Source organism: Melanostigma gelatinosum (assembly GCF_949748355.1).
Source record: "Melanostigma gelatinosum genome assembly, chromosome: 7".
NCBI lineage: Eukaryota > Metazoa > Chordata > Actinopteri > Perciformes > Zoarcidae > Melanostigma > Melanostigma gelatinosum.
In genome coordinates, this window is record NC_136640.1 from 14,216,997 (window position 1) to 14,244,064 (window position 27,068).

At 42.6% G+C, this 27,068-nt stretch overlaps 3 protein-coding genes across 3 annotated transcripts in view; 1 reads left to right on the plus strand and 2 right to left on the minus strand.

Annotated features, from left to right (window-relative positions):
- Positions 1-6,364, minus strand: part of schip1 (schwannomin interacting protein 1) — a gene marked incomplete at its 5' end in the record, with an annotated part of 182,476 nt that extends 176,112 nt beyond the window's left edge. Inside the window, 3 exons of the mRNA XM_079272228.1 lie at positions 399-466; positions 6,000-6,093; positions 6,342-6,364. Of these exons, the coding sequence (XP_079128354.1) occupies positions 399-466; positions 6,000-6,093; positions 6,342-6,364 (185 nt within the window). The remainder of the gene's footprint in view (positions 1-398; positions 467-5,999; positions 6,094-6,341) is intronic.
- A 547-nt stretch (positions 6,365-6,911) lies between these two features.
- On the plus strand, positions 6,912-7,901 carry LOC306779759 (P2Y purinoceptor 3-like; the record flags this gene model as incomplete). Its single annotated transcript, XM_079271758.1, has 1 exon — positions 6,912-7,901. The coding sequence occupies one exon, from the start codon at positions 6,912-6,914 to the stop codon at positions 7,899-7,901; it is 990 nt and encodes a 329-aa protein (XP_079127884.1).
- A 1,698-nt stretch (positions 7,902-9,599) lies between these two features.
- On the minus strand, positions 9,600-11,862 carry LOC306779728 (cartilage intermediate layer protein 1). The gene is made up of 6 exons (XM_079271712.1): positions 11,806-11,862; positions 11,490-11,526; positions 11,357-11,390; positions 11,206-11,238; positions 10,746-10,923; positions 9,600-10,119 (listed from the first exon to the last, which is right to left on the minus strand). Exons 2-6 carry the CDS (start codon positions 11,499-11,501, stop codon positions 10,014-10,016), a joined length of 363 nt encoding a protein of 120 aa, XP_079127838.1. The 5' UTR covers positions 11,502-11,526; positions 11,806-11,862; the 3' UTR covers positions 9,600-10,013.
- Between the last annotated feature and the right edge of the window lie 15,206 nt (positions 11,863-27,068).

Below are 27,068 nucleotides of genomic sequence, written 5' to 3' on the forward strand. Positions count from 1 at the left end.
AATGGTGCGGCCTTGTTATGGCAGAACAAGTGTCTTGCGTGATCAAGTTTCAAATTCTTTACGATCATATGCACGACAATTAGCACTAGTTCAATGAAAATCACGGATCTCAGGCTCCCTCCAACAATGCTCATTACATATGTATAAAAAATATATATATATGAAATGTAGGGCTAAAATATGAACATGAATGAAATAAAGTAATCTAAATTTGAGTTAGACAGCATTGCAAATGAATACATTGAATGTAACAGGAATGTATAAATGCATATGCACAGTACAATAGAACAAGGGCTTTAAAACAAAGTCGATCATCCTCATTGTGGATTGAACTCTGTTTATAAAATATGAGGAGTCTTTCATGGGAAAAGTAGGGACAATACTGTGTAGTGTCTTACCTCTCCACCTTGGGAGCTGCTTGCCCTCCACTGTGATTACAGTAGCGATGACACCTCTTCACTTCTTCCTGCACAGTGAAAAGCACCAATATGTCAACAAGGTTTTTCATTTTCTCCGCCAGGCATATGACACAAGAGGAGCTGTGCTTCGATAACATACAATAATAAATCAGATGCGTTTCACGTATGTGTAATCTATCCTCCTTCCAAGAGTACTGTCTGTTTGTCAAAGTGACGACACAAAACCTAAACAGAGGAAAACTGCTCCTTCATATGATAACCGTAAGAGTGGCAGCTTGTCTGGGTCTGTCAACATATAGGCATGACTAATCACATGGTGGCAGGAAAAACAATTGTGTGTGTGTGTGTGTGTATCCTATTGCTGATGCATAACAGCATGCGTTGGCTCTGCAGGTGCCAACCAGCCAGACATCGGCTGCAACCCAGAGGGTGAGGTCGATTCTCAGGTGGCTCTGGGGCGACTGCCATACAGCTCAATGGGACCAGGCAGATGGATGTGCTCCCAAAGCAACCAGCAGGCAGCTCCAATGCATCTCGAGTATTCAATATATCTGTATGTTAGCGAGCAGGGTGCAAGCTGCGAGTATTTGTCCATGTTTGTGTTCTCGTGCTGAAGTGTCTCTTGTGTCTTAACGATAAATTCAGCTCGCTCAGAGTGACGATAGGCTTGGCCATTTTTACTGCCTTCTGAAATTAGTCTCAGTAATTCACTGCTGCTCGGACCTCTGTAACGTTAAATCTATAACTCGACCACCGAGCTCAGAGCTGAAGGCAAACCCTTTTCTTTTGATAAGTGTCACAGGGGATTACTAATTTAACCCTTTACATTCCAACACAGATGAAGAGTTTCTATCCTAGGAAACGTTATGTTAAGCTTTTGCGGCTTAACATTTTTTAAATATCTTTTTTTTTAATAACCATGGGGGGCCCTTACAGTCCCTCTCTGCAAACGACTGTGGTAGTGAAACATTTAGCGATTTTCCTCAGGAGTCAGTGATTTCCAAAAGAGATAAAAAAGAGTGATAACTGGCCTTAAGTTACATTCATCGAGATGCCAGAAACATGACACCAAATGAATGCGAACGTTGCCTTGTCTGCTGGATGTACAATAAGAAACTATTTGCTATCAAGTTCGCCATATCAACTTTAGAACTGCTGCACCCGAGTCGCGTGAGTAAAAAACAAATGAAGTGATGCAGGTTTAAAAGGTGCAGTACTTAACATTCTGGACATTAATAGCAGCAAACAACTATTTGCTATGACAAGCTATAATGGAGCAGTGTCTACCTGAGCAGAGAATAAAGTCACACTCCTTAACTCTATGGGGACAAACGTATCTATAGAATACTTTTATATATATTTTTATATTTTTCTAACTCACTGTTTTTGCTCTTTTTTTGTCTTAGTGTTGTATTTATGTGCCATTGGTTTAATGTGTGCTAAATATATGCATCCCACTATTGTATAACCAACTGCCTCAATGGGGACAAAACAAGTTATTTCGTTTTCAGGGATTGCAACACTTGCTTGATGTAGGCTGCCTTGCGTTAGTCTTTTTTTTTTACAGATGCTATTATTGTTTACAATGAATTTACTATTACTATCTTTTGTGTGTTTACAACCAACCATAATGTATCGGGGCTCTGGACCGGAGAAAATGCACTAAAGTTATATGAGAGCAATACAAACACCAAGGGAGCAATGCGACTGCAGCTGGTGACAGGAGAAATGCATTATGGCAGATACAGGGTGCATGACAATCTGTTAAATCAATAGCTGAGTACATGACAGCATAAATGGGATATTAACAGAATCCTGTTCTGCTGGGCATGTAAACAGGTTAATCGCATTATTTCCAATATAAAAAGAAGGGCAATCAATAGACTGAAAGGCTAGGGAAGGTGAAGGTAGACAGTAATACGCATAATGTTACTGAAAAATGAGAGAAGGAAGGAAAACAGGAAGGACGGGGGAGAGAAAACAACAACGCATAGCAGAAAGTATGCTGCCCTCTAATTGATGAGTTATTAAAATCATAATTTCTCAGAGTCCTAGTTCTATCACAGAGATCGATGCCAGGCATAGTTGGATGTCCACACACACACACACAACCACCCCCACACACACAGCTTTTTCCCTTGTGTGTGTGTGTGAGATGGTTGGCTCTTTGTGCCCTTCAGACTAGTGTGGTCGCTCAGTGAGATAAACTCCCACCCACATGAACACAGCACACACACCTGAGACCTGAGTGCACTGAGAGAACACACACACACACACACACACACACACACACACACACACACACACACACATCAATCTGATCTCAGAGGGTTTGATTGCAGAATGCTGATGCGCTGAAACGTCTGCATCAGACTATTGGCTGTTTGGCCGCCGCTCGACTGGCCGATCAGCCGAGGGAAATGTCCAATCAGGAGAAGAGCTGTTCGAGATGCTTGTTAATCGTAACATCGGAAATCAATTGGCATGCGCTGTGCGTGCAAGGAGTAATATGGAAGTCAACATTTACTCTTCCGACTGAGCCCGAGTACAAAAAGAGCCCGCTGAGAGATGCCGCTCATGTGATTACATGATTTGAAATGCTATTTTCTCTTAGTGTTATGGCTATGGGGTAAAAAAAAAAAAGAAGCACTTTTTACTGAGAGAAATGGATGGATTTACGTCATCTTGCTCAAACCTTTCAATCATATTTGAGTAGAGAGGGAGCAGGAGACAGAGAAAAAGACACTCAGGTTGTGAGACGTAAATTGACAAAGAATCAAAGTGATAACATTTTATTGACTAAGAGCTGCAGTGAGAAAGTCAACAGCATTTACAGACCTATACATTCTCATATACCCAGACTGCCGCAGTTACACAGCCATCAATACCTGACCTATAATGACCTAATAAACTGACCTATGAGGCACAGATAAGGAACAGTGACACCAAGGATGCTTACATCGTGCACATATACAGAGGTGAGGTTAATTTAATCGAATTTCTTTTAGAGCCATGCACAGGTTTATATGATTCAAAAGAAATGGCTCTCGTAGAAGACCCAATATAAGCACACACAGGCTGCACCAGTGGCAGCATATAACATTTAAAGAGGTTGCAAAGAGCGTATCTGGGATGTAAAATGAGGGGAGCGAGGGGTGGTTATCAATAACAAGAAAGAGGAGGCCATATGTTTGTTCTAAATTGGGGAGATGAGGAAGAAGAAAAAGACATTGCGAGAAATGCAGTAGATGGGTGGGGGGTGTGAGGAGTAGAGATGAAGGAGGTGTGAGAGTGAGAAAATGACTACATCGTCTATCAAAATGCAAAATGGAACGTTTGGGACGATTCCCCCTGCGACGATTTGCCAATGAAGAGCTGCTCTGACTAACATATGGCGAGCGAGTGAGAGCGCACATTCGTTGAGGGGGCTTCCTTCAGTGATTGAGTAAGCTCTGTCATTTAGACCGAACCCGCCTTCCAAGACGTGGTAATGGGATGGGGATGCAAACGACGACAACATTTTTATTATTATTTTTAAATGGCAGGAGGTGTTTGTAGGTGCATATGCATGAATGCATCTTTGTGTATGTTTGTAGGAGTTATGGTACATTTTAAAATAGCCCATTTTGCGCACACACACACACACACACACACACACACACACATACACACACACACACAGAGGATGTATGTTGCTCCATCACATGACCGTGGAGACAAGAGACATCTGACATTGTGGAGGCTCATCTTGCTCCAGCACGGGTCATTACGACTCAATCGCGGAGCGTTTGAGTGAGCTGGCGCAAACAGCACTCAGCACAGCTCTGTCCCACTGGGGGAGAGACAATAATGCACTTCTGAAATATGACACCCTTCCCCGGTGCCACACTCCCGCGTACATCTCTCACTCTATATATTACAGAACGCTGTATCTGACTCCCACGGTTAGTGTGGGGGGGGGGACTGGTGCTGCCCTGTACAGGGACTGGATGACAGCTCTGTGTGCTGGATTTCTGCTCCTGCTGAGCACCAGTTCATTAATAAACTGTTTACCGCATTTTGACTGAATTAGGAACTACAACGGGCTTCATGATACTGATTAATGATTTCAAGATTCCACTTGCAAGTGCTGTGTCAACAATATCACCTGTACTGTATATTTCATGCCTAATCCCATTAAACGTGACCCTTTGGCATGCTGTTTAAATAAGATCTGTGTAAAATAGTTAACAACAAGGCCTTGTGGCCGTACAATTCAGCTGTCCCATTGATTATGGAGTAATAGCTGGATGGATTAATGGGTTTCTTAGGGGGTTCACGCCTCGGCAATGAATCTGAATCACTCACACAGACGCGGCATGTGGAGCAGCCTCCATATCCAATAACCTGCATTTCTATCCTCATTCATATTTCACACGCCAATTACTGGTCCGTTCTTCATCAAGCTTCTTCTCATATGAACCTCCTCTGACATGGCGTCTCATGGAGTTGATGCTGTATCAATTTGGAAAAGTCATTTTTGGAGAGCGCGCTAATGAAATTCAACTGTCAAGTGATGCAGTGTAAACGGATTGGAACAAATCTAGAGTCAAAATGAAAAAGTTCCAGTGAACATGCAATGGACGAGAAAGAAAGAGAGAGAGACAGAGAGACAGAGACAGTGTGTTGAGGGGTTGCGCCGTCATAATATATTGCAGAGTAAGTCGGAAGCTGTGATGGAACAGTGCTTTCAGAGCTCATGCGCTCAATATCCCCAGCCGCCGATAATGCGCAACACTACATCACATAGTATTAAATATTCAGAAGCTCAATACAACCAGGTGAACTTGTGCACCTATATACTCACTCAAGCACGTAAAGAAAACATATAGCCTTCTGTTAGATTCCAGCAAAACTGATTTACATTATGAAGTCAATTACAGCAACTGCTCTCCTCAAACCTGAGGTTCTAAAACATGCATGATTCCTTTACATGAGCTCTGGTCTCATCTTGAGGGGGAAGGCATGCCACCTCAGTCGTTTTAAGCAGCTCAGCTTCACCCTCAATACTCCCTGCTGATTGTGAAGTCATTTGTAGCGGGAGGTAGAGTATATTAATGAGACCTTTTCAGCTGCTGCCAAGACAAACATCTTTCAAAGGCCTTAAAGCCAACATGAAAAAGCAATTCCCCAAGCCAAATTGAATTCAGTCAATTGTGCCATTTGAATGGGTGAATAAGGGGATCAATGTTCAAATCAGTTAATAATAACACGGGGAGAGATTTGGGTTCCACTCTCCGTGTTGCTGGTCTGTTGTATTAATAGGGAATAGTTGCCTAAATGTTGTCATATTGCATTATTGTTCTCTATAAATGTAATGTTTTTACAGTCAATACACTTATTTTCCCCCTGAGAGCCTTTGCTTATGAGCAGTATAAGCGTAAACTACACTGCTATAAGATCAGAAAGTGAATTGCATCATTGCTGAAATGCTCCCTCACCAAAAAAGAAGATACCGTCACCCATTAGCAATACCCTCCCAGCAGGTAATGACATAATCCAGTTTACAGTAAGAACAACTGCTGCGCTCTCTTGAGTTACCTGGTTGTTAATGCACAGAGCAAGGTGTTTCCTCTCCCGAGCCACAGCCAGACTCCCGCTGCGCAACCTCGACTCCTCTCCCTGGTACATGCTTCTGGAAGGACACCGCACAAGTTAGGACACACAAAAAGAACTCCAACGAAAATGAAACACGCTATAAGCCGGCATGTGAACAGCCTGTAGCCTACTCATCCCTGTGCGGCTGCAGAGGAGTAACGTTCTGCAGGATGTCTATCACCCATCAGTGCATGTCGAAGCAGCCTGTACTGGAGCTTCTCGTTTGTCCGAAATAAACACTGTTGACATGAATGACAAGGATCAGTCGATGGATGGGACACTAACCTGTACGTGCCGTTCCTTAGCATGACGAGCGCTCTCTCTCTCTCTCTCTCTCTCTCCACTGTCAGACAGAGATGAAGTGAACACTTTTAGTCGGGAGCAGCCGGAGAGAGACCACACTTGGAAAATTCTCGCAGCCAATGGGATGCTGAGGGTGTGCGCGTTTTTATACAGCGCCCATGCGTGCGTGCGTGTGCGTTTGTGTGTGCGTGTTAATGGTGTTATTTAACTTGCTATATCGGGTCTAATCACAGGGTTCATTGTTATGCACGCCATCTCTCTGGGGAAGGGCAATCGCATACTACGGTATCTAGTCCATTATTGCGGGCTCATGAAATGCCTCACGGTGCGCCAATCTATTTGCTCATCATGCCCCAGATATGGCGCTCTGGTTTACATCACACAGGTGTGGGCTGGGAACAGGAGGGACGCACAAATTGAACAAACATACATATAAAAGGAGCACACAGTCATCCGTACACACAGCAGTTAGGTGAGCTGCCGATGGTATAACTGGTATATTCATTTACGTTTAAGTAAAGTGACAAGGCCTCCTAATTATCAAACTTTTGAATGGAGGACTTCAAAATCTGTCCAGTGACTAAGTACTACCAAAGGATCCTCCTGCCAGTGTCCTACAGCCTTGTGTTCCTGCTGGGCCTGACTTTAAACGGTGCCCTGCTGTGGTGCGTGTACGGTCGGACGCGCCGCTGGAGCAGCACGGTCATCTACATGACCAACCTCGCCGTGGCGGACCTCCTCTACGTGCTGGCCTTGCCCCCTCTCATCATCAGCAATGCCATGGGCGATCTGTGGCCCTTCGGCAACGTCCTCTGCAAAAGCGTCAGGTTTTTCATCTCCGTCAACCTCCACTGCAGCATGATGTTTCTCACATGCGTCAGCGTGCACCGGTTCCTCGGAGTGTGCTTCCCCATCGCCGCTGTGCGTCTCAGGACCAAAAAGCTCGCCCTCTTCGCGTCAGGCTCGGTTTGGGTCCTGGCCACAACGGAGCTTTTACCGACGCTGGTCTTTGCGCACACGGGCGTCATCAACAACATGACTGTGTGCTTTGAAATGACCAACCCGGGGCAATTTAAGGTGTACTTCCCCTACGGGCTGTTTTTAACCACAGTTGGTTTTCTGATTCCATTCCTCGTAGTCATCACCTGTTCCTGCTCCACGATGACGGTGCTTTATTGTAGGGCCGCGAACCGCATTTCGAACGCAAGGACGGCCCGTATGCACAACAAGTCTATTTCCACACTCTTGGTCGTGTGTCTCATGTTTGTGATGTGTTTTGTGCCTTATCACATTGCTCTGACCGTCTACTTGTTTGTGAGGGTCTACCTGCCCGGAGACTGTCATCTTCTCAACGTGGTCATGATCTCTTTCAAAGTGTGGAAGCCAGTGGTCAGCTTCAACTGTTGCGCAAATCCTCTCCTATACTTTCTGGGCTGTGGTCGGCACCGTCAGAAGCTTCGGGCCTGGGTGTGGAGGAGGAAAAGAGTGCAGCCCATCGTGAGTCTGGTGGATGCAGGCAGCACAAACAGGTCTGGAGGGTAGAGAGCATCCATCAGAGTTCTCATTAATCCATAAGTGACATGTATCATTTTTTATTTTTTTTTATTTTATTGGTTTATTTGAACGGGACAGTGCAAATTCATAAAAACATTTCTGCAAATGTGCCAGAGTTAGCCAAAAGGCTATTTTTCATCTGTGGTCCCAATCATGAGTCAGTGGGTGCTAATAACAACGTGACAACAGTCTATATGGGGTGTTTAATCATTTATTTATTATTTCACATATAGTAATATGTATTGACAACAGGTATCAACAAGTAACAGTCACTCAATTGATCTTTTTGGTTTTACTTATTGCAACCTATAACATCTGAGGAATTGGCAAAAGGAAGGAGCTGACACTGTAAATACTGAGCCTGCAATGATACTGTGGCCAGAAGTGACACACATTTGAGGGAATTGCTGCCCTCTATCGTTTGCAGAGGGTTAGAGTCTCTAAAAAAGACCATAAAACAGCATCTGCATCATAAAGCATCATCCAATTGAATACTATATGATACAATCTCCTGGAAAACAAAATATTAATATTGTGTGGTTTCTATAAAGAGGCCACAGGTGTGGAGCAAATATGAAGATAACTGAAGAGTTGTCCAAATATAACCTCCATGGTGGTAACAATACAAGAAACACCCAGAACAGCAGTCAGTCATGTGAAGGTTAAAACACCTAAAGATTTGAAAGAAAGTACGACAATTTCTTGTTCAAACAGGAACAATGTGGAGAAGCAGACAGCTGAATGAAGGGCATCATTTCAGGACACTCCTGTGGGCAAGTGATGACAGATGGGTCGAGCAGTTTTCTGGGAGCTGAGAGTAGAGAGGACAAGAAAGATGGTGAATAAGGGGGAAAAAAGACGACAGTTGAAGTGGAAGAGTTGCTTGTGTTTAATTATAAAGTGTAGCTTTAACGAACCCCTCTGGACTTCTTTAAAAAACGAGAACCTAAACAACTAATGTATTGCCAGTGCCAGTGTGCATATTTTCCTCCTGCTTTTCCGATATATGCCGGATGGGGCTTTACCCTCTCTTGTTAAGGCTATCACTCTTCGTTGTGCTGACTCATTACAATTAACAGTTCCATAAACCCTTTTGTCAAATGCTAAAATCAGAAAGAAATGGAATTGAAGGACTTATCCGTAACCCCCTCGAGTCTAACATAATTTCACTGTTTGGTAACTAAACGATGTGAAAGGAGGTTGGTGTATAATATTCTGTATATGCTCATGATAAAAGAGGAGGACGGAGAGGAAGAGAGAGAAGATAGTGAGAAAGAAGATAAAGTCACAGAGGGAGGGAAAGAAAGAGAATGAGTAAGAGGGAGAACGGGAACGAAGAGGAAGAGAACATGAGCTTGGTTCCCTGTGTGGCACAGTATTTCACTTAATCATCCCCTGGTCTATAAATAGGCCTTCACAGCCATGAATATTGGGAGATTAATGGAACACCATCATGTGCTGAACTTCAACACTTTGGTTGTACTTCTGTTCAGTTCAGATTTAACTTTACTTCTCCACTTTTCTCCCGAAAACAAAAAGTTGCACTGCTATACATCCTTCATTCTGTACATCATAACTGCTCCCACCATCTGTTCCAAACACACCAAATCATAACTTGTTTATAAATTCCTAACAAGATGGGCAGAGTTGTTGAGTAAAACTTCATGACAAAAGGGATTTGCTGTTCATTGGCAGTTTTATTGCTTTTTACTGTTGATTGATTTCTTACAATACAAGACAATGATTTCATAATCACTAGAAAGAAAAGAGAATACAAAGACTGATAAATCACATAATGGGCCTTTTTCCACAAGACGTTTTGGCATGGTAGAAGCAGAAGCTTGAAGAACAGAATAAACTATGGCTGAGCTCCATTACGCTTCACAGGCTTCAGGGTCCTGGTGTAGAACAGATCCATCATCGATTCATCTTTGTTTTTCCTACAAGTCTAAACGTCTAATGCAAAAAAGGCCTGTTATACTTCCTCCACCTGGCAAAATAAGAAATAAAATATAACATGAAAGAAAGATCTGACAAAAATTCAAATGATCACAATTTGAACATTGTCTCTTCTTATCCATCGCAGTGTTTGCTGTGGAGTCAGGAATGAATTCGGCATGGGCACCAAAACCGGACTTCGTAGTCATGGCACATCCCAGAGGTCTGGTCATGATTGATGCAAACGAGTCCCTGGGATGGACTGAAGCTGAAATATGATTCCAAACAGTAAGTGAATCAATATAATATTTAAAGCAAGGAAACCATATTGAAATAAAACAAGAACTTAATTTTAGTGATGCACAATGTTGAAGACATACATTCTTTTTTTTCTATGTTCAAAACATGATCTAGCTTATGAAAGTACTGCTGGACAAATACAAATGAAATATATCTGTAATTTCTCGTTTTGTTCTTGATGCCAGGTGTAGGTTCTTTTCAAATTAAAACTATCTTAGATAGCCACCAAAATTAATAGAACGTAACCATGAATAAGGAAGACCAATAAATCATGTTATAATTGTTTCTTACTCTCCAGAACACAAAGCATGTTATCTCAAATAAAGCTGTTAGCACAATAATAAAGTAAGGCTCAGCTACAACCTTTAGACATCATGTGCCTATCAGCCTTTCCTCATGGGGTTCATTAAAATTACATCTTGTCTAATATAAATGTGCATCTAGTTCCTATTCACTGTTTAAGCAGCAGCTCCAGACACTACGTCTTGATGATATGGAAACTTTGGGAAAGAAGTTTTAATGTTGAGAAGTATGGATTTATTATTTGGTGGTTGTTAGCAACATTTGAAAGTATTTCCCGATGAGGCAACTTACATATGGAAGTCATCTCCTGTTTGAAAGGATGGGATATGTGTGTCAATGGTACGAGCCTCAATTTTCCGGGGTCTCCAACAGATTTTACGTGGGTATTTTGCCCTCAGGTCATCCAAAAGCTCAAAGTCTCCAGGTTTGGACATGGGATCATCTATGTCATACCAGTCTGTCCAGCAATCTGGACCAAGGTTTTTGAATTTAGACAAATTACCAACAAGACATTTGACATCTTTCAGTAATTGCACATGTTGTGATCGGTCAAATGTAAAAGACAGATGAAATAAATGTAAAAACAAAAAGGTAGAATCTGCTTATGAATATGGGTGGGATAGTATTAAGGCCATAGAGAATTAAGTTATAAAAAACAAAACAATGAATGACCTTTCTAAACAAAGTGAAACAATTAATGGTTTGGTCTGTACATTAAATATCAGGATTGACACTGAAAATAATCTCTTACATTGCCATGGAGGGGGGATAGCCCAGCTGCTTGCTGGTGAAGGAAATTTAAGAAAAATAGAGTTTACTGTGACAGTGCATATTTCTGTTCATAGAATAGTCAACATGTGTACATTTGATCTTGACCATTGCAGTGATTGAGATGAGCCTACCAAAGCAGAATCCGGCCAAAATGGCAACACTTAACTATTAAAGAAAACAAGAGGGTTACAATCAGAATATAGCATACTGCATACAGAACATGTAAATCTGCATTGACAAAAAAGAAAAAACAGAATACATTACCAATTTGATCATGATGGCAGATACTGGACCTTCAAACCTGTAAGGAAAGTTGTTTACATTTAGGATATGAATACAATTGTTCATCATCAAAATACGTTCTCAAGAGGTGGATGAAATAACATGAATATTCATTGACATTTACAATGTTTCACACTTTTACTCTTTATTTAACATCTCAGTTTTAAATACATTTTCATTTAAACATAAAGTCAACGTTTTTTAAAATTACACTTCATAAAGACACATTGTTAAATAAGAGTATCTGTGAAATTAGAATACATTCTAACACTTAAGTTCAGAAGAGACACTACGTTACCTTCCTCTGCAGAAACAAGAGTCTTCACCACAGTACCTCTCAGCTGAGCAGCTTGGTTTTATAGAACCTCAATGTGGGTTAACAAGCCTCTCCTGTTTCTCCTGTTTCTTCTGTTTCTCCTGTTTCTTCTGTTTCTCCTGTTTCTCCTGTTTCTCCACTCAGACGTGGTTTTGTAAGCTATTGAAATACTGTGACTGGTAAACCCTCACACTCACTGGAATCACGTGCTCCAGACCTCACCTACAGAAGGCATTACACAATGCCCCATTCAAAAACCTGAGAAAGATTGTGGTAGTGGGCATGATCTGTGCTCAGGGGAGAGATGTGTGGGAGTAGTTCAGGGGAACAGTGCCTGGTTGAGTTTAATTGGCACAGCTGTTAATTGTTGTTATCCTTCGCCCTGTTAATCAGTGGTAGGCTGGAGCTCTGGTGGCTGTGAGTCACAAAAAGGACAGAGAGACAGTAACACCAGCCTGTCATAGTCTGACTGTTTTGTGGCGACTGTGGCTAAGTGGAGAGCAGGGCCGTCCTTCAATCAGAGGATCGGCGGTTCGATCTCCGGCTCCGCTCGTCGCATATTGATGGGGGACCTGGATAATGTGCAGCTAATACGAGCTGTCCAGTTTGTGTGAAGCATACATACTCTGTTCAACCTTTGACTTGTGGTTAGACCTCCGAACCATCCGTGGGGAAGGAGCTCTTTCCATTCAGCTTAATTATACAGTTTTACAGAAGTTAAGAGCAAAAGTTACCAGTTGTAAAACCATAACAATGATCAACATATTAACAGATAGATTAACAATAAGTTAAAAAAAACATCCTATTTCAAAATTCTCTGATTGCAGTATTTCAGCTTCATCACCATATAACGAGCTGAGAAACTCAATAGAACACACAGAATGTGTGTTGGGAGGTCCAACAGATCATATTCACAAACTGGTAAAACGTGTTTTACTCCAAAGAGCTCCTAAAATTGGACAAACGTCAATGCCAATAGAGTCACATTGAATCAAACTGCATTGAATTGAACTGAATTGACAGAGAGAGATAGGTGGATGGATGAATATCAAATTTCAAAATTCTCTGAGTGCAGCGTTTTAACTTTGTTACCATTAAAAGAGCACAGAATATGCGTTGGGGGCGTCCACCAGCTCATATCCCCAAACTGGTAAAACATGCTGTGCAGGCCCACATGCAAAAGCTTTTGTAAAGTGCTTGCATTTGTGTGTGTGTGTGCGTGTGTGTGTGTGTGTGTGTGTGTGTGTGTGTGTTTGTGTTCACACCTGTGCACCCAGCCTTGAGAAGTACCAGTTGCGTAAGACAAAAGCAGACATGGGTGCTAGTCTAGCAAGGTCACCCTCTCTAGATTTACTCTGTTGCCTTTCAATCCTGCAGGAATAATAATTTCTCCATCTTTATCATTTCTACAGCCAATACCAACACTATAATATTAAAAATAACCCAAAGGATGAATCAGTCACAGCCTGTTGTAAAGGGCTGATAAAAAACATGTTACTTTCGGTGTTGGAGGGGAGAAGAAAACACTCCAGAACAAAAAGTTAGTAAAAGAGATTTTATAGGCTTTAAAAATATGTGTTTAATTAGATGTCATTGTTCCATTAATAATCTTGTGTCAAATATGATTAGGTTCGACAAAAATAATTAGTTTTAACCTTTCTGTCTTTGATTGTACAATAGATCTTCTGTAATTTCTCAATCATGTCATTTATTGTCATTAATATTGTGTGGCTTCACTGTTTGGTAACTAAACTATGTGAAAGGAGGTTGGTGTATACTATTCTGTATATGCTCATGATAAAAGAGGAGGACGGAGAGGAAGAGAGAGAAGATAGTGAGAAAGAAGATAAAGTCACAGAGGGAGGGAAAGAAAGAGAATAGGTAGAGAATGAGTAAGAGGGAGAACGGGAACGAACAGGAAGAGAACATGAGCTTGGTTCCCTGTGTGGCACAGTATTTCACTTAATCATCCCCTGGTCTATAAATAGGCCTTCACAGCCATGAATATTGGGAGATTAATGGAACACCATCATGTGCTGAACTTCAACACTTTGGTTGTACTTCTGTTCAGTTCAGATTTAACTTTACTTCTCCACTTATCTTCCCAAAATCAAAATGTTGCACTGCTATACATCCTTCATTCTGTACATCATAACTGCTCCCACCATCTGTTCCAAACACACCAAATCATAACTTGTTTATAAATTCCTAACAAGATGGGCAGAGTTGTTGAGTAAAACTTCATGACAAAATGGATTTGCTGTTCATTGGCAGTTTTATTGCTTTTTACTGTTGATTGATTTCTTACAATACAAGACAATGATTTCATAATCACTAGAAAGAAAAGAGAATACAAAGACTGATGAATCACATAATGGGCCTTTTTCCACAAGACGTTTTGGCATGGTAGAAGCAGAAGCTTGAAGAATAGAATAAACTATGGCTGAGCTCCATTACGCTTCACAGGCTTCAGGGTCTATTATACTTCCTCCACCTGGCAAAATAAGAAATAAAATATAACATGAAAGAAAAATCTGACAAAAATTCAAATGATCACAATTTGAATGTTGCCTCTTCTTATCCATCGCAGTGTTTGCTGTAGAGTCTACGAAGCGCTGTCGGGCCTTCCTAGCATGGGCACAAAAACCGGACTTTGTAGTCACGGCACGTCCCAGAGGTCTGCTGATGATTGATGCAAAGGAGTCCGTGGGTTGGACTGAAGCTGAAATATGATTCCAAGCAGTAAGTTAGTCAACATAATATTTAAAGCAAGGAAACCATATTGAAATAAAACAAGAACTTCATTTTAGTGATGCAAAATGTTGAAGACATACATTATTGTTGCTCTGATCAAAACATGATCTAGCTTATGAAAGTACTGCTGGACAAATACAAATGAAATATATCTGTAATTTCTCATTTTGTTCTTGATGCCAGGTGTAGGTTCTTTTCAAATTAAAACTATCTTAGATAGCCACCAAAATGAATAGAACGTAACCATGAATAAGGAAGACCAATAAATCGTGTTATAATTGTTTCTTACTCTCCAGAACACAAAGCATGTTATCTCAAATAAAGCTGTTAGCACAATAATAAAGTAAGGCTCAGCTACAACCTTTAGACATTATGTGCCTATCAGCCTTTCCTCGTGGGGTTCATTAAAATTACATATTGTCTAATATAAATGTGCATCTAGTTCCTATTCACTGTTTAAGCAGCAGCTCCAGACACTACGTCTTGATGATATGGAAACTTTGGGAAAGAAGTTTTAATGTTGAGAAGTATGGATTTATTATTTGGTGGTTGTTAGCAACATTTTAAAGTATTTCCCTGTAAGTCAACTTACATATGGAAGACATCTCCTGTGAGGATGGCTGCGGTATTTGTGTCAGTGGTAAGAGCCTCAAAATCCAGAGGAACAGCACAGATTTCTCCTGGGTTTTCTATCTTCAGGGGTATCAAAAGCTCATTGTCTCCACGTCCACTGGGGTTGTCTCTGTCATACCAGTCTGTCCAGCAAACTGGACCAAGGTTTTTGAATTTAGACAAATTACCAACAAGACATTTGACATCTTTCAGTAATTGCACATGTTGTGATCGGTCAAATTAAAAGACAGATGAAATAAATGTAAAAACAAAAAGGTAGAATCTGATTATGAATATGGGTGGGATAGTATTAAGGCCATAGAGAACGGATTTATAAAAAAAACAAAAAAAAAACAATGAATGAACTTTCTATACAAATTGAACCAATGAATGCTTTAAATATCAGGATTGCCACTGAACATAATCTCTTACCAGGCGCTGTAGTTGTGGGGGCGGGAGTAGCCCAGTTGCTTGCTGGTGAAGGTAATTTAAGAAAAATAGAGTTTACTGTGACAGTGCATATTTCTGATTATAGAATAATCATAACTTGTACATTTGATCTTGACTATTACAGTGATTGAGATGAGCCTACCAAAGCAGAATCCGGCCAAAATGGCAACACTTAACTGTTAAAGAAAACAAGAGGGTTACAATCACAGAATATAACATACTGCATACAGAACATGTAAATCTGCATTGACAAAAAAGAAAAACAGAATACATTACCAATTTGATCATGATGGCAGATACTGGACCTTCAAACCTGTAAGGAAAGTTGTTTACATTTAGGATATGAATACAATTGTGCATCATCAAAGTAAGTTCTCAAGAGGTGGATGAAATAACATGAATATTCATTGACATTTACAATGTTTCACATTTTTACTCTTTATTTAACATCTCAGTTTTAAACACATTTTCATTTAAACATAAAGTCAACGTTTTTTTTAATTACACTTCATGAAGACACATTGTTAAATAAGAGTATCTGTGAAATTAGAATACATTCTAACACTTAAGTTCAGAAGAGACACTACGTTACCTTTCTCTGCAGAAACAAGAGTCTTCACCACAGTACCTCTCAGCTGAGCAGCTTGGTTTTATAGAACCTCAATGTGGGTTAACAAGCCTCTCCTGTTTCTTCTGTTTCTCCTGTTTCTTGTTTCTCCTGTTTCTCCTGTTTCTTCTGTTTCTCCTGTTTCTCCTGTTTCTTGTTTCTCCTGTTTCTTCTGTTTCCCCACTCAGACATGGTTTTGTAAGTTATTTATATTCTCCGACTGGTAAACCCTCACACTCACTGGAATTACGTGCTGCAGACCTCACCCACAGAAAGCATTCCACAATGCCCGAATGAAAAAACTGGGGGGGAACCTGCATAATATGCAGCTGATACGAGCTGTCCAGTTTGCGTGAAGCATACATACTCTGTTCAACCTTTGACTTGTGGTTAGACCTCCGAACCATCCGTGGAGAAGGATCTCTTTCCATTCAGCTGAATTATACAGTTTTACAGAAGTTAACAGTAAAGTTGCCAGCTGTAAAACCATAACAATGATCAACATATTAACAGATTAACAATAAGTTTAAAAAATCATCCTATTTCAAAATTCTCTGATCGCAGTATTTCAGCTTCATCACCATATAACGAGCTGAGAAACTCAATAGAACACACAGAATGTGTTGTGAGGTCCAACAGATCATATTTACAAACGAGTAAAACATGTTGTGAAGGCTCACATGCTCACAAAGGTTTTTGGAAACTGCCTGTATGCATTTGTGAGTGTGTGAGAGAGAGAGCTTCTTAAATGTAATGAAATATGGATGAATATCATATTTCAAAATTCTCTGAGTGCAGCATTTTCTTTGTTACCATTAAAAGAGCACAGAACATGCGTTGGGGGCGTCCACCAGCTCATATCCCCAAACTGGTAAAACATGCTGTACAGGCCCACATGCAAAAGCTTTTGTAAAGTGCTTGCATTTGTGTGTGTGTGTGTGTCTGTGTGTGTGCATACCTGTGCATCCAGCCTTGAGAAATACCAGTGTTCACCCCCCCCTGAACCCTCCAGAAAAAAAGTTAGTAAAAGAGATTTTATAGGCTTTAAAAATGTGTGTTTAACCCTTCTGTTGCCCTCAGTCCGTATAAATCCCATGTCCTGTGGCTGACGCTGTCCCGCGGACTTCACCGATTACCGCATGTAGGGCAGAATGCCAGTGTACAGCCTTTGCATATATATATATTTTACACCTGTAGCACACAGTGTGGGTTTTCCAGTCCTTTTTTGGTGGGCAGATCTGACACCTCTTGCGCTTACTTGCCACGGGTTGCGAAACGGTGGCCGCCTCCTCCGTCGCCCGTGCCCGGGGCAGCTGGATCCTGGGGTTGATCACGTGATCTAGCCCTCTGGACGGCTTTCACAAGAGCGGCGGACGCTTCCGTGCAGGGGAGACGCTCACTCCTTTCCATGAACGGAGTCACAAGGGCCTTTCCCAGCTGCTCGAGGAACGCCGTCCTCTTGTTCTGCTTGTCAGGCATCCAGTCGGGATTGATCTCTCGCCATATCACGAATGCATTGTACGAGGAGACGTCAATGATGTTGTGAAACACGACCAGGGGCCAGCGGGCGGTCGTCCTTCTGCAGCTGTACATGCCGATCACCTTGTCTAGGTTGTCCACACCTCCTTTGTTGCGGTTGTAGTCTAGGATGATGACCGGCTTCCTGTCGCTAATGTCGGCCTCCATGTGCCTTGTACTCAGAAGTACCACGTTCTTGTTCTTCTTTGGGAGGTAAGAGACCAGAGTGGTCGTGGGCGTGAAGGCGAACTTGGAGGACAAGACCTCTCTGTCCTTCAATGCCAGCAGTATAGAGGGGTGCTCGGGTTTGTTCTTTCGAACCATGCCAACCATGGTGATGTTCCTCTCCAGGAGCTGCCTTGCGAGTTCATAAGAGGTGAAGTAATTGTCACATGTGACATTGAGACCCCTCAGTCCCTCTGTGACATCAAGCACAACCCACATCCCCTGGTTCCTCTCTGGGCGTCCGCTGACGGCCTTGCCGGTGTAGACTTGCATCTTCCAAGCGTAGCTGGATTTGGCATCGCAGGCCACCTGTCACGGCTCCGCTGTGACCTCAGCTTGTCGCCCCTGTGTGTGTGTGGCTTTGAGTGTGACTGCAATCATCCAGCACCTGGGCTCATCTCCTCACCTGACAACAATTACACCATCATCACCTTCAGCTTAAATACCCCGGCTTCCTGCAGTCTCATAGCCAGATTGTTCCTTCAGCTCAGCGGTAGCAACAACCTCGGCCCGTTGAGTTTAAAACTTTGTCCTCGAGCAAGTTAGCCTTTTTGACATTTTCAACTAACTTGTGTTCAACTAACACAAGTTAGTTGAAAATGTCAAAAAATCATGGACCCAGCGGACCCGAACTTCCTCCGTTAAGCACTGACCTCCCAAGGCACTCTGATCGGCCAACATGAGACAATTCTCCGGGAAGTAATGGAGACTCTACGAGCCCTTTCCACCAGCATGTCTCAACTCAGCGGCCAAATGGATCAGGTCACGACTCACCTCTATGTCCCCGGTGTTTCCGCTGCTCCCACGGCGGATCCACCTGTGCCACCCCCAGCTCCCTCGGCTCACCCCTTTCCAGCTCCGCGTGCCCGTGAGCCGTTCATTCCGACACCGGAACGCTACGCCGGAGATCTGGGAGCCTGTGGGCGGTTCCTCCTGCAATGTTCCCTGGTATTCCAGCAGCAGCCAGCCACCTACGCCCCTGATAGGTCACGTATCGCTTTTATCACCAGTCTACTTACGGGCAAAGTTGCCCAGTGGGCCACCGCTTCATGGGAGAGGGAGTCCCCAATCTGTAATTCTTACACTGTATTTGCAGCTGAAATGAGAGAGGTTTTTGACCATCCCGTTCAGGGTTGAGCAGCAGCCAGCAGACTCCTCTCCCTTCGCCAGGGTGCTGGAACAGTCGCAGAGTATGCGATTGATTTTAGAATCCTAGCTACAGAGAGTGGGTGGGAGGAGATTTCCTTGCAGAGTGTATTTGTCTACGGGTTAGCTGAGAATATCAGGGATGAACTAGCTACGAAGGAGGAGACAGACAGCTTAGACTCCCTAATTTCCCTGTCTATCCGCCTAGATAACCGTCTCCGTGAGCGCCGTAGAGAGCACACCAGCTACAGACCAGCCTCCACCTCTTACAGTCAGCCTCAGGCAGCTCCCGGGTTAGAGCAGACAGTCAGACGGCCTCCGGACCGCCCCTCAGCGCTCGACCACCGCTCTCCACCGAGGAGCCGATGCAGTTGGGACGCGTCCGCCTCCCGTTATCCGAGCACTAACGGCGGGCTAGGGCAGGTTAATGCGCTTATTGCGGTCAGGCTGGTCACCACCTCGCCTCCTACTCCCTCCTGCCAAAAGACTAGGCTCATCAGCTACTGGAGGAGTCCTGATGAGCCAGACCTCCACCTCTTCCTCAGCCCCCCCATCCTGCAGACAGATGAAGGCATCTCTCACATGGAAGGGAGAATCCATCCCACTTCATGTCCTGGTTGACTCTGGGGCAGACGAGAACTTCATTGACTCCGCCCTCGTCGCACAAGCTGGAATTTCCACGGAAGCCCTTCCTGTTCCCAAGGAGGTCTACCCCCTGGATGGACAACTCCTGGCTCATATCACTGGCTTATCAAGATCTCCCGTCCTGAGAGAGAGGCTATGGAGAAGTACATCCACGACTCCCTTGCAGCTGGGTTAATCCGACCCTCTTCATCTCCGGTGGGTGCTGGTTTTTTCTTTGTGGACAAGAAGGACCACACCCTTCGTCCCTACATCGATTACCGTGGTCTCAACGATGTAACTATCAAGAACAAGTATCCCCTCCCTCTCATTTACCCCGCCTGTGAGCCCCTTCTCAAAGCCACCATCTTCTCCAAACTGGACCTCCGCAATGCCTACCACCTCATTCGGATCCGGGAGGGAGATGAATGGAAGACCACTTTCAACACCCCTCTAGGCCATTTCGAGTATCTGGTCATGCCTTTCGGCCTCACCAACGCTCACCAATGTTCTTCCACCTGGTCTTCCGAATCACAGTAGTCCTGCTGGGCACTTGAGAAAATCAGTTCGAGTACCTGTTTGACAGTGAAACGCGCAGTCATGACGTAACTACCTGAGAGATGCCCACCACCACATGTCTGTACATATAGCGAAGAGGACGTTAGTAATGGTTTCTTTTTGGTTTTGTCCCCAAGGACACAATAATTGCGCGGAATTGCTCACTTTTGATCGTGTAACCCCCCTGGGGGTTCTGTGTAGGAACGGTCAGCTCATTATCAGTATCTTTCAAGGTGAACGTTATGTTGGAGGGGTGGAAGCTGGAGGTTTCTTTTTTGTTGTTGTGCAACCGGAGGATGTGGCCGTACAGACAGAGGTCAGCTTTGACCCACCCGAGGACAACGGGAGTGAGAGACGTGAGAGGGTAGAGAGACGCGAGGAGAGAGAGAGAGAGACTCTGAGGCCGGTCGTTTTGACCCGTCGGGACAACGGGACTACGAGATGTGGGGGGAGAGAAATACGCGAGGCGAATGACTCTGAGGCCGGTCGTTTTGACCCGTCGGGACAACAGGAGTGCGAGATGTGAGGGGAGAGAAATACGCGAGGGGAGAGACTCTGAGGCGGGTCATTTTGACCCACCCGAGGACAACGGAAGGGTTTTAAACAAACGATCGGTTATCCTCCGACGCTCGTTTCTTCCACACACACACACACACACACACACACCACCCACGCTAAACACGGGGATTGCACTTTGACAATGAACACTCGCACACCGTAGCAATTGGTATACCCAAGGACTTATTTTATTTTTACACAAGAGACACACGGGTTACACAGCTCGTTGCACACATTACAAGGGTAGGAAAACAACAAAGCAGTCCCTCGCTACGTCCGTCCAACCGGTAGAGCCGCGCGGGATCGTCAACGTTCCGACGCAACGTCGACCGAGGCGGACAGTTCACTCGCCAGGTCCATTGAGTCGATTTGCGAGAAGATGAGACGCATCACAAACGCCGCAGAGTGAGAGTGTGCGGATGCAATCGCATTCGATAGGTCCCCCGGGTTCATTTTCTCAATCCTTCCGAAGGGCAAATGCTGGCAACCCTCGACGAGGTCCGAGGACAGCAAGAGTTTCACTCTGTCCAGGTCACGTCGCGACAGGTCCCGCAACACCCTGCTCAAACACGATGGGCTTTCTGAGCAGATCGCACGCCGCGAATTCCTCGGGGTGAACGCATCCAGATCGGTCGCTCGGAACGCGAGGTCCAGGCTTCGGAGCGTGTCGGCTATCGCGTTCCAGGCGACGTCATCACCCAACGACTTCCACATCCTCTCCATCAGAGTCTCTGGGTGTTTCGCGTACGACTTGTTGGACCTGTGCCTCTTAAGCATGAGGCCAATCTCCTCCTTCGCGTGAGAAGTCAGGGGGAGAGTTTTGTTTGACCCCCAGAAGATAAGGGGAGATAGATAGCGGGGGAGACTCTGATGTGGGTCGCTTTGACCCCTCGAGACAACGGAAGGGTTAATTAGATGTAATTGTACCATGAATAGTCTTGTATCAAATGTGATTAGGTTGTACAAAAAGACATTTTTTTTAACCTTTCTGTCATTGATTGTACAATTTCTTCTGTAATTTCTCAGTCATGTCATTTCTTGTAGACAGCTCAATAACAGTTAACACTTGGTAATTTAACACAAGCATTGTCAGTTAAGCAAAGACCGCCATAGTGCAGATGAGCGACCGGTGAGGAGCGCAGCAGGATTCTGGCTGTATGACAGTGTGATCATTTTAATGTGCAATCACACACAATGGTCTTCTTACACGTGATGGCCTTTAAAGAGCAACTTAACACCACAATGGAAAGCAGAGTTCTACTCTCTGTGGTTCAACTCAATTTAGCCAATGGCCCACATCACTTATAGGTATTCTCAGAAAGTGTGCTCTTTTGCACCTGTAACCAGCAAACAGTGATGTCACAGTGTACGGACACATCCGAGAGTACACTTCTACTTCACCGCAACAAAGTGGGAAGTTGAACTTTGGGAGGTCACCAAAAATCATGATTTTAAGTTACTCTTAACATTTTGATGACATTTTCCCAACTGAGGTAGTGAGTATGAGCCACAGTCTGCGATAAGAACACATGGAGACAAATGTTTTACTACATTACTGGAATGGTGAGGGTTAAACACAATGCATAAAATGTACAACTGATATGTGCTAAACATGTGATAAGAAGAACTGGAGGCACTGACTGACGAGACAATGTTCTGGGTGTAAAGATATGTGAGGACCACTAGAAGGAAGTGTATGTGTGTAAGTGTGTCAGATAGCCCTGATGCAATACTCACTGTCCCAGTCCAATAAAGGGGAACATGGCAACATAGTAGCACACACAAATGATGACGATGAGCCACAGGTGGAAGGGGAAGTCTTTCACGTCTGTCAGCTTAATCACCTCACCTAATATACAAGATGAACACATGTGCAGAACAGCAGGCAGCACAAACAGGTCTGGAGAGCATCCATCAGAGGTCTCAACAATCTGTGACGACCCCTCCCTTCCACCAGGGGTCTGTGTCCTGTTTCCTGTCAGTTTGTCTTTCAGGATGTTGATCGGCCACTGATGGGCGATACCTGACCCTGGTTTGGTCCCAGCTATAAAGGCTGCCCCTCTTCTTTGGCTGGTGCTCCTCTCCTCTCTGATTCTTCTTCGCTGACACGGCTGCTGCTTTGCTTTGATTGTTTGTTTGTTTAGTTATTGGTACTTTAAATAAATGTCTATTTATTACTTTCCACTCGTCTTGTCTCCCTTTTGTTGCAGCCTTGGAGCCGGGTTGTGACAAATCCATAAGTGACTTTTATCATGAGTCAGTGGGTGCTAATAACAATGTGCCAACACAGTCTATATGCGGTGCTTAAAAATGAATTTATTATTTCATACATAAGAATATTTGCAACATTCAACATGTAACAGTCGCTGACTTGATCTTTCTATTTTTACTTATTGCAACCTATGAAATCTGAGGAATTGGCAAAATGAACAAACTGACACTGTAAATACTGAGCCTGCTGGAAAACAAAATATTCATATTGTGTGGTTTCTATAAAGAGGCCACAGGTGTGGAGCAAATATGAAGAGGGGTCCAAATATAACCTTCGTTGTGTTGCCTCATAACAAGTTCCATGAACCCTTTTGTCAAATGCTTGATTCAGAAAGAAATGGAATTGAAGGACTTATCCGTAACCCCCTCGAGTCTAACATAATTTCACTGTTTGGTAACTAAACTATGTGAAAGGAGGTTGGTGTATAATATTCTGTATATGCTCATGATGAAAGAGGAGGACGGAGAGGAAGAGAGAGAAGATAGTGAGAAAGAAGATATAGTCACAGAGGGAGGGAAAGAAAGAGAATAGGTAGAGAATGAGTAAGAGGGAGAACGGGAACGAACAGGAAGAGAACATCAGCTTGGTTCCCTGTGTGGCACAGTGCTTCACTTAATCATCCCCTGGTCTATAAATAGGCCTTCACAGCCATGAATATTGGGATATTAATGGAACACCATAATGTGCTGAACTTCAACACTTTGGTTGTACTTCTGTTCAGTTCAGATTTAACTTTACTTCTCCACTTTTCTTCCCGAAAACAAAAAGTGAAGAGGGAAATTCCCCCAGCTTCAGTTTACTCCTTCCCTCCTCTTCTATGTCTTTTCTTTTGCCTACTGAAACATGGTCTTACTGGAAGACAGACAAGCATACTTTAAGGATAATTCCACTAAAGGGCACAAATATCGATGCAGTGCAAGCATTAGCGAAACACCCAAAGTACACAAGGTTGTAACACAGCAGATGGTGGAAATGTTTTCTTATTTTAAGTTTTTATAGTCATAACTGTGCCTGTTAGTGCACGGGTGTGTTGATAAGAAGTACAGATTCACTGACATACTGTGTGGTTTTCTTACATCTAACATTAGTGTTGCACTGCTATACATCCTTCATTCTGTATATCATAACTGCTCCCACCATCTGTTCCAAACACACCAAATTATAACTTGTTTATAAATTCATAATAAGATGGGCAGAGTTGTTGAGTAAAACTTCATGACAAAATGGATTTGCTGTTCATTGGCAGTTTTATTGCTTTTTACTGTTGATTGATTTCTTACAATACAAGACAATGATTTCATAATCACTAGAAAGAAAAGAGAATACAAAGACTGATAAATCACATAATGGGCCTTTTTCCACAAGATGTTTTGGCATGGTAGAAGCAGAAGCTTGAAGAACAGAATAAACTATGGCTCAACTCAAAACGTTGAATGCAAAAAAGGCCTGTTATACTTCCTCCACCTGGCAAAATAAGAAATAAAATATAACATGAAAGAAAGATCTGACAAAAATTCAAATGATCACAATTTGAATGTTGCCTCTTCTTATCCATCGCAGTGTTTGTTGAAGAGTCTACGAAGCGCTGTCGGGCCTTCCTAGCAGCACAAAAACCGGACTTTGTAGTCATGGCACTTCACAGAGTGCTGGTCACGATTGCGGCAAACGAGTCCCTGGGTTGGACTGAAGCTGAAATATGATTCCAAGCAGTAAGTTAGTCAACATAATATTTAAAGCAAGGAAACCATATTGAAATAAAACAAGAACTTCATTTTAGTGATGCACAATGTTGAAGACATACATTATTTTTTTTCTATGTTAAAAACATGATCTAGCTTATTAAAGTACTGCTGCGCAAATACAAATGAAATATCTTCATCTTCTCTCATTTTGTTCTTGATGCCAGGTGTAGGTTCTTTTCAAATTAAAACTATCTTAGATAGCCAACTAAATGAATAGAACGTAACCATGAATAAGGAAGACCAATAAATCATGTTATAATTGTTTCTTACTCTCCAGACCACAAAGCATGTTATCTCAAATAAAGCTGTTAGCACAATAATAAAGTAAGGCTCAGCTACAATCTTTAGACATTATGTGCCTATCAGCCTTTCCTCGTGGGGTTCATTAAAATTACATCTTATCTAATGTAAATGTGCATCTAGTTCCTATTCACTGTTTAAGCAGCAGCTCCAGACACTACGTCTTGATGTTTCAATTTAATTACATTTTTTTATTTATTATACTATATTGATCCCGTTAGGGGGAAATTTGTCTCTGCATTTGACCCATCCCTGTAAGTTTTAATGTTGAGAAGTATGGATTTATTATTTGGTGGTTGTTAGCAACATTTTAAAGTATTTCCCTGTAAGTCAACTTACATATAGAAGACATCTCCTGTGAGGATGGCTGCGGTATTTGTGTAAGTGGTAAGAGCCTCAAAATCCAGAGGAACATCACAGATTTCTCCTGGGTTTTCTATCTTCAGGAGTTCCAAATACTCCCAGTCTCCACTTCCACTGGGGTTGTCTCTGTCATACCAGCCTGTCCAGCAATCTGGACCAAGGTTTTTGAATTTAGACAAATTATCAACAAGACATTTGACATCTTTCAGCAATTGCACATGTTGTGATCGGTCAAATTAAAAGACAGATGAAATAAATGTAAAAACAAAAAGGTAGAATCTGATTATGAATATGGGTGGGATAGTATTAAGGCCATAGAGAATGGAGTTATAAAAAAACAAAAAACAAAAACAATGAATGAACTTTCTCTACAAATTGAACCAATGAATGCTTTAAATATCAGGATTGCCACTGAACATAATCTCTTACCAGGCGCTGTAGTTGTGGGGGCGGGAGTAGCCCAGTTCCTTGCTGGTGAAGGTAATTTAGGAAAAATAGAGTTTACTGTGACAGTGCATATTTCTGTTTATAGAATAGTCAACATGTGTACATTTTATCTTGACTATTACAGTGATTGAGATGAGCCTACCAAAGCAGAATCCGGCCAAAATGGCAACACTTAACTATTAAAGAAAACAAGAGGGTTACAATCAGAATTTAGCATACTGCATACAGAACATGTAAATCTGCATTGACAAAAAAGAAAAACATAATACATTACCAATTTGATCATGATGGCAGATACTGGACCTTCAAACCTGTAAGGAAAGTGGTTTACATTTAGGATATGAATACAATTGTTCATCATCAAAATAAGTTCTCAAGAGGTTGATGAAATAACATGAATATTCATTGACATTTACAATGTTTCACACTTTTACTCTTTATTTAACATCTCAGTTTTAAATACATTTTCATTTAAACATAAAGTCAACTTTTTTAAAAATTACACTTCATAAAGACACATTGTTAAATAAGAGTATCTGTGAAATTAGAATACATTCTAACACTTAAGTTCAGAAGAGACACTACGTTACCTTCCTCTGCAGAAACAAGAGTCTTCACCACAGTACCTCTCAGCTGAGCAGCTTGGTTTTATAGAACCTCAATGTGGGTTAACAAGCCTCTCCTGTTTCTTCTGTTTCTCCTGTTTCTCATGTTTCTCCTGTTTCTTCTGTTTCTCCTGTTTCTCCTGTTTCTCCACTCAGACGTGGTTTTGTAAGCTATTGAAATACTGTGACTGGTAAACCCTCACACTCACTGGAATCACGTGCTCCAGACCTCACCTACAGAAAGCATTACACAATGCCCCATTCAAAAACCTGAGAAAGATTGTGGTAGTGGGCATGATCTGTGCTCAGGGGAGAGATGTGTGGGAGTAGTTCAGGGGAACAGTGCCTGGTTGAGTTTAATTGGCACAGCTGTTAATTGTTGTTATCCTTCGCCCTGTTAATCAGTGGTAGGCTGGAGCTCTGGTGGCTGTGAGTCACAAAAAGGACAGAGAGACAGTAACACCAGC